This window comes from Chrysochloris asiatica, unplaced genomic scaffold, assembly GCF_000296735.1.
Source record: "Chrysochloris asiatica unplaced genomic scaffold, ChrAsi1.0 scaffold00116, whole genome shotgun sequence".
Taxonomy (NCBI): Eukaryota; Metazoa; Chordata; class Mammalia; order Afrosoricida; family Chrysochloridae; genus Chrysochloris; species Chrysochloris asiatica.
The window spans coordinates 1548613-1555995 of NW_006408634.1; the positions used below are offsets into that span (position 1 = coordinate 1548613).

The 7383-nt window shown below is 55.9% G+C and overlaps 1 protein-coding gene across 1 annotated transcript; it reads left to right on the top strand.

Annotated features, from left to right (window-relative positions):
- Positions 1-1363: 1363 nt before the first annotated feature.
- Positions 1364-4891, top strand: ISOC2 (isochorismatase domain containing 2). Its single transcript, XM_006868095.1, has 5 exons — positions 1364-1501; positions 1595-1804; positions 2017-2087; positions 2157-2274; positions 4811-4891. Exons 1-5 carry the CDS (start codon positions 1364-1366, stop codon positions 4889-4891), a joined length of 618 nt encoding a protein of 205 aa, XP_006868157.1.
- The last annotated feature ends 2492 nt before the right edge of the window (positions 4892-7383 follow it).

Sequence of the window (7383 nt, forward strand, 5' to 3'; positions counted from 1 at the left end):
ATTCCACTCATGCTCTTCTCTCTTGATGGTCCTAGGGTCCTCTGTTTCTGGACTGTAAGATTACACCTGCTCATAGGTGTTTAAGACCCCAGTCACTACTCGCCAAAGTAGGATGTAGAACGTTGTCTTCTTAAGTCCTGGAAGGGAATTCAGCCAGCAAGTTTGACCCCTGGGTAAATTGAGGCTGAGAGACTGTGTGTAGGGAAGTCAGATTGGACTCAAAGTACCTGCAGGTCACACAGCAGTCCACACAGAGTCCAGTTGAGCAGCAAGGAGTCAAGGGCCCCGCGTGTGTGTGTGTGTGTGTGTGTGTATGTATATAGGTGTGCATGTCTTAGGTCTCTACTGATGCTATGACAGAAATCCTACAGGGGGAGGCCTTTAACAAACAGAAATGTCTTCTCTCATAGTTCAGGAGGCTAAGAGTCTGAATGCAGAGCGCCGGCTCTGGAGAAAGGTTCTTGTCTCCTCTCAGCATCCGTAGACCCAGCATTCCTTGCAGATCCCCATGTGTCTTGGCATCAGTCTCCTCCTGGATGGAGGAGTTTCACAGTGCAGGGGCCCCGGGTCCCGAAGACACACTCTTTCTTGGTGATAGGAGGTACCGTCTTCTCTGCTCACTTCTCTCTTTTTATCTCTTGTTAGATAAAAGGTCTTACAGGCTACAGTCCAGCAGGGGGGCTCCTTTACATGAAATTATGGTTGTGGTAGAATTGAGGGGGTTGCATCCCACCTTTGGAGTTCTGGGGTGGTGCCGTAGGATAAGCACTCGACCTCCAGGTCAGTTTGAATCGCAAGATTGATGGTTCAAACTCACCAGCCACTCCTCGGAAACCCTATACAGGGTGGCTATGAGTCAGAACTGATGGCCCCTAACAACAAATCCCACCTTTAGGAGTCTTGGTGTGGCACTGTAGGCTAAGCAGTGGGCTGCTAACTGTGAGGTTGGTGGTTCAAATCCACCAACTGCTCCTAGGATACCCTATACAAGGTGTCCATGAGTCGGAACCCACTCGCCGGCATCCCGCCTGTAATCCTCATACTGTTTTATCACATTGGATCACATCATGGAGAAACATCACAAAACTGCCAAATCACATCATTGCATAACTGCCAAACCGTGACCCAGAATCTTGGCCCAGCCAAGCTGACACATATTTCTGGAAGACACAATTCAGCTTATGACAGTGTGTGTGTATGACTGGCCGGCTCTTTATCCTGATACCATAGGTGGCAAGTTCCCTGCCCTTGGATGAAATCACTCCCCTGCGCATTTTCTCTAGGGACGATTCTCATTTCCCCTGCAGGACTCTGCCACCTCGCTGTAGCCATCTCTAGGAAGGGTCTCTGCCCACCCCAGGACATGGCTACTGTCCGGCCTGGCCTGGGCCGAGTTCTCCCCGGGTCATCCATCCTGTTCCTGTGTGACATGCAGGAGAAGTTCCGCCACAACATCGCCTACTTCCCCGAGATTGTCTCTGTGGCTGCCCGCATGCTCAAGGTACCGCCTCGGACCCTGGAGTCCTGACCCCCAGCCCTTCCTCCCCCATGGTCTTCTCTCTCAGAGCTGGCCAGTGTCCCCTCTCTATCCCAGGTGGCCCGGCTGCTAGAGGTGCCCGCTGTGCTGACGGAGCAGTATCCCAGGGGCCTGGGCCCCACAGTGCAGGAGCTAGGGGCTGAGGGCCTGCGGCCACTGCCAAAAACCTGCTTCAGCATGGTGCCCGCTCTGCGGCAGGAACTGGACGCCCGGCCCCAGCTGCGCTCTGTGCTGCTCTGTGGCATCGAGGCGCAGGCCTGCATCCTGGTGAGAGCCCCCGGTTCTCTGCCCTGATCCAGGACCCCTTCCTGTCTGGAACCCTGAGTGGGGCACCCCTCCTCACCCTGACCTCTGCTCCCATTCGAACCCGAGTACCGCTGCCCTGATATGAGACTTCCTCATCCCATCCCAAGTATCCAGCTCTGATCTGGGATCCCATTCGTGTCCCGGATTGGCTCTCATCTCTCTCTGCTCCCCAGAACACTGCCCTGGACCTCCTGGACCGCGGGCTGCAGGTCCACGTGGTGGTGGATGCCTGTTCCTCCCGCAGGTGAGGCCCTCTCCCAGGGATGGGGTACCCCGTGAACAGGCTTTGGCACTGATGTCCCTCCCCATGCAGCCAAGTGGACCGGCTGGTGGCGCTGTCCCGCATGCGCCAGAGTGGTGCCTTCCTCTCCACCAGCGAGGGACTCATTCTGCAGCTTGTGGGTGATGCTGCGCACCCCCAGTTCAAGGAGGTAATGGCGTCCTTCCATGACTCCCCTCCACCTGGGTACCCCTTCCTCCGCCCAGGCATCCAGTCTCCTTTTGCGGGACCGCGGTTGCCAGTTCCCACTGCCGCCTCTTGGGGGAGCTGTGTCCTTTCTGTTAGAAGCCCAATGCTTAACCTCAGTATCACTAGCTTCCCTTACACAACACAGTAGAACTGCCCCATAGGGGTTCCGAGGCTGTCATCCTTACAAAAGCAGACTGCAGCGTCTTCCTCAGAGCTGTTGGTGGTTTCCAACTGCTTACCTTTTGCTTTAGCAGCCCAACACTTAGCCCGCAGCACCACCGCATTGTGGGCCGTTATAGAACAAAACAGAGCAACTCCCTTGGGTTTCCAAGGCTATAAATCTTTATGGAAGCAAGCTGCCTCATCGTTCTCCCCAGAAGTGACTGCTAGGGTCAAACCAACAACCTTTCCATTAGCAGTCTAGTGCTTAACCCACAGTGCCAGCAGGAAGCAAACCAGGCATGTACCTCCCCTGCCCTGCCCCGCTGGGTCCCCATTTACAGAGCCAACTCCACAGGAAAGTGCAAAGCCCATGCCAAGTGTGGCCTGGCAACTGGGAGGGGTGGGGGTGCAGAGTGTAAGAGAGAACTTGAGAGTTACCTCCTTGAGATGGAGTGGCAGGGAGACCCATCTGAGGGGTAGCCAGGAAACTAAGGCTAAAGAGGGAGGAGCAACCAGCATTCAAATAGGTTCCTCAGCCAGGGAACAGCCAGTGCAAAGGCCCTGAGGCAGGACTGAACTGACCGTATTCCTGGAGCTGTGTGTAGCCAAGCTGATGGGTAGGAGAAGGGAGGAGGGGTTAGGAGCCAGAGCCAGAACCCTCCTTACAGAGCTGTGGGATTGGAGCAGTGAGGTTTTGCAAAGGAAACATTCTTCAATCATACCTACAGTTTACAGAGATCTATCTGGATTATATAAAGAAGGATGTGGCATCAGGATTGGAGGAAGATTCATTAACAACCTGCAACATGCAGATGATACAACCTTGCTTGCTGGCAGCGAAGAGGACTTGAAATAAGTACTGATGAAGATCAAAGACTACAGCCTTCAGGATGGATTGCACCTCAATGTAAACAAAATGAAAATCCTCACAACTGGATCAATAAATAACATCACGATAAATGGAGAAAAGAGTGACGTTGTCAAAGACTTCCTTTTGCTTGGACAAAACAATCACTGCTCTTAGAAGCGGCAGTGAAGACATCAAATGTTGCGTTGCACTTTGCAAATCTGCTGCAAAAGACCTGTTAGAGTGTTCTACAGCAAGGATGTCATTTTGAGGATTCAAATGCCCCAGACTCAAGCCATGGTATTTCGATCGCCTCATCTGCATGTGAAGTTGGACAATGACTAAGGAAGACAGTAGAAGAACTGATGCATTTGAATGATGATATTGGCAAAGAATATTGAAAGTACCATGGACTGCCAGAAGAACAAACAAATCTGTTGGAAGAAGTACAACCAGAATGTTTCTTAGAAGTGAGGATGGCGAGACTGTGTCTCTTGTAATTTGGACACTTTATCAGAAGGGACCAGTCCTTGGAGAAAGAAGTACATCATGCTTGGTAAAGTGAAGTGTCAGTGAAAAAGAGGAAGACCCCCCCTCCCCCAACGAGATTCATTTGACATTGTAGCAGCAACAATGAACTCAGACACCCTAGTGATTTGAGGAGGATGCAGGACTGGGCAGTGTTTCATTCTGTTGTGCAGAGGGCCACTATGAATCTGGACAGCAGCTCTCTGGTCAAAAGTGTGGCAATGGGTTAGGGTGGGTGGCTTGAAGGTTGAGGAGGACCCATGAGAAGGCTGTTGCCAGCCTCCAGCCCAGCAACGGGTGGGTGGGGGCTTGGCCCAGGTGAAGGCAGTGAGGATGCAAACTTGTCGTGTTATGTTTTTATTTTTTATTATTTTCTGGAGGTCAACGTGACAGGATTTTCAGATGGATTGAAGTGGGGATTATGGGAGGAAGAGGGCTGGGGAAGGACTCCTGCTTTCTGTTTTGACCTGGGCAGCCTCAGGCAGCCTGGTGGTTCCTGAGGATTTACTGGTGGAGGGAAGATAGCAAGTTTGAGGTGCCAAGTGGCCAAGTCCACAGGGCCCTAAGATCATTGGAGTTTGGTGTCAAGGTCCAGCTGGAGATTTGGGAGTAGAGGGCCCTACAGGAGGGGGTGTAAGAGATGAGGCTACTTTTTAAGAAGACTGGAGTATGCACAAGCCCTCAGGGGAGAACCTCCTACCGATAGTGGTCCCAACTGGTAAATGGGGCCAAGATGGCAGCTGAATTGGAGCTAACCAGGTAGGTATGGTGGGTGACAGGGGGGTCCCAGGGAAGGTTTTAAGAAGAGGGAGAAGTGGGTTTGCTCATTTGCTGCTATAGGAAAAGGAGAATAAAGATGGAGAATAGCCCCAGGATTTGCCATCATGAAGATGGGGGCCCTGGACCCTTGACTCTTACTAACTCCGCCCTTCCCACTACCTCCCCCCCAACACACACACAGATCCAGAAGATTATAAAAGACCCTGCTCCAGACAGCGGGCTGCTGGGCCTCTTTCAAGGCCAGAACCCCCTCTTCAGATGATTTCCAGGCCCTGGCTTGAGACCACCCACTTCATGTCAACCAGTCTTCGATGGAAATGGTTCCCCCCCACCCATGGATCCCAGGAGTGGTGCAGTCCACCGGGAGCACCGCCCCCTCGGGAGGGGAGGTGGATCTGCGCTTTCCCATTGGGCGCTGGCTCCCGGAAATGTAAATGAGACTCCTGGAAGCTGGAAGGGAGTTGGTTGAGCTGAGCTGGAGGTGGAGGGCTGCCGCCCAGACCACTCCACCTGGGCGGAAAGGGGAGGGGGAGGGAGTGTCACAGAGTGTGTGGGACCCGGACTTGCTGAATAAACATTGATGTGACTGCGGACTGAACCATTCTTGGGTTTGGGGGTGCCCTGGGGGCTGCGGGCTGGGGGTGGGTGGGCAAGAAGGTCCCCAGCAGGTGGGGAGGGGGAGGTGCCTTTTCCTTGCTCAAACTGGCATCAGGCAAGAGGCCAGGGCTGGCCACAGGCATATCTGCAAGAAAACGGGCAGGTATCTGCCGTGGGAAGAGCGCTGCTGCAGGCAGGGGGTCGAGGACACGCTGCCGGCTGCTCCCCTCATCAGCAGGAGCCTTGCGCACGCCCAGCCTCAGCGGCTCGGAAGACACGCGCTCACTCAGCCTCTCTCAGCCGGTCCCCCACGCCGCCACCACCCCCGATTCCCCAAGGGTCCCGCATCCGGAAAGCGAGGTGAGCGCAACCGCACCTCAGCGCGGAGGGGGAAACTGAGGCATGGGGAGCAGGGAAGAGAAATAGACGGCGGGCCTGTGATGGATAAATGAATGGAGGGATGGAAAGACAGATACTCCCGCAGAGTGGTCCCTGCACCCCACTGACATGCAACATTCCGAGGGTCCACATTGGGCTCCCCGAATTCTTCAACCCCCTTGGAGATCTGGGAGTTGGGACTCTACAGACTTCCCCAGGCAGGATCCCCAGGCCCCTTCCCCTCCAGAGATTCAATCTGTACCCCCAACACTGGGACCTACGAAGACAAGCCGCTGAGGTCCCCAGGGACCCACAGCGTCAGCGCTTCCAGCCCTAGGGGTGTCTGCCCCCATTTGGGTAATACGCGCCTCCAACTAGCGACCCTGGAATCCCAGACCCCTCCCAGGGGCCCAGAACCCCCGCGTGTAAGTTCTTAGTACACCCCCTCCCCAGGGACCTAGAAGTCCCAACCTCCCCCCTTTTCCAAGGGCCCCTGAGACCGGGCGTCGGCGCCCCTGGCCCCCGCCTTCCGGGATCCAGGTGTCCCCCTCCTCACCCCCAGCCTGAAGCTTCGCGTCTCGGAGGCCGCGCTCGCGTCGCCATGGCAACAGGAGTCTATTTTGTGCTGGGAACACACAGCTCTCGCCGCAGCACCCCCCCCTCCACCTCACCATCCCGGGCCTGAACCAGAGTGGGGGTCCGGGAAAGGGGATTGGAGTCTGGGGGAGGGGGGAGACACAGAGATCGAGACCCTCAGAGGGACAGAGAGCTCAGAAAATCTGGAACAGAGATTTGGAATCGGAGAGACAGATGGGGGGCGGGGGGCTCAGAGACAGGATGTGGAGACCCAGAGAGACAGAGAGACATGGGCGGGAAGGGGGTGGAGGCACCCAGAAAACTGAGACGGAGACAGGAAGACAGGGACAGAGACTCTGAGAGACGCAGAGATGCGCCCAGACCCGTAGAGCGAGAGACACGGGCGAAGGGAGACAGGGACTCAAAGGCTGAGCCGGTGAGAGGCGAGAGGTGGGCGGGTGGGTCGGGTGAGGGACGGAGAAAGGGGGCACTCAGGGAGGAGGGATAACCAGATATGCCCCGGGATGCAGAGACACCCAGAGACCTACTGACGAGAGACAGGACCGTCAGAAGTGGGACCCAGGGCGCAGACTCGGGGTCCACGCAGACCGCCTGGCGCATGTCCCGGGAGGGGGAGGGTCTCCCTCACTCCATCGGTCCCAGTCTCCTCCGCCACGGAGGAAGCAGCACCCCCTCACAGCCTCTGGGATCCTCCACCCCACCCCCCAGTACCCAGAATTGGACCCTTCCTCACTCCCATGGCGGACCCCTGCCTTCCCCCTCCGCTTTTTGCCCACTGAACCCAAATCGCGCCCCCTCTTGCCTGCGTTCTCCAGTTTATCCCACCCCACCGGAGCCTCCGAGGGACCTAGGAGCCCTTTCTTCCCCTTGCACTCAGCCCTGTGCACCCAGCTCCTGCCCACCCCGAGCCAGCCCCTCACCTTCCACTGGGACGACACCCACTCACGGTTCCCACCCCACCCCGCGGCCACCTGAGGACCCCACTCTAGCCCCAGATTCCCAGATCCCAAAGACTTCTGGCCCCCTCTGTATCTCTTTAGTCCCTCTTCCTGATCTCTGTCCCCCTCTGGGTCTCTGTCCTCTCTCTCTGATCTCTGTCCTTTCTCTGATCTCTGTCCTCCTCTCTCTGGTCTCTGTCCCCTCTCTCTAATCTCTGTCCTCCTCTCTCTGATCTCTGTCCTC

What these genes read in the sequence shown, in the direction of transcription:
- ISOC2 (XM_006868095.1), top strand. Translation starts at nt 1,364, where the DNA reads ATGGCTACTGTCCGGCCTGGCCTGGGCCGAGTTCTCCCCGGGTCATCC. An exon ending in TGGCTGCCCGCATGCTCAAG is followed by an intron (nt 1,502 to 1,594) that starts GTACCGCCTCGG and finishes TCTCTATCCCAG; the next exon opens with GTGGCCCGGCTGCTAGAGGT. An exon ending in CGCACCCCCAGTTCAAGGAG is followed by an intron (nt 2,275 to 4,810) that starts GTAATGGCGTCC and finishes ACACACACACAG; the next exon opens with ATCCAGAAGATTATAAAAGA.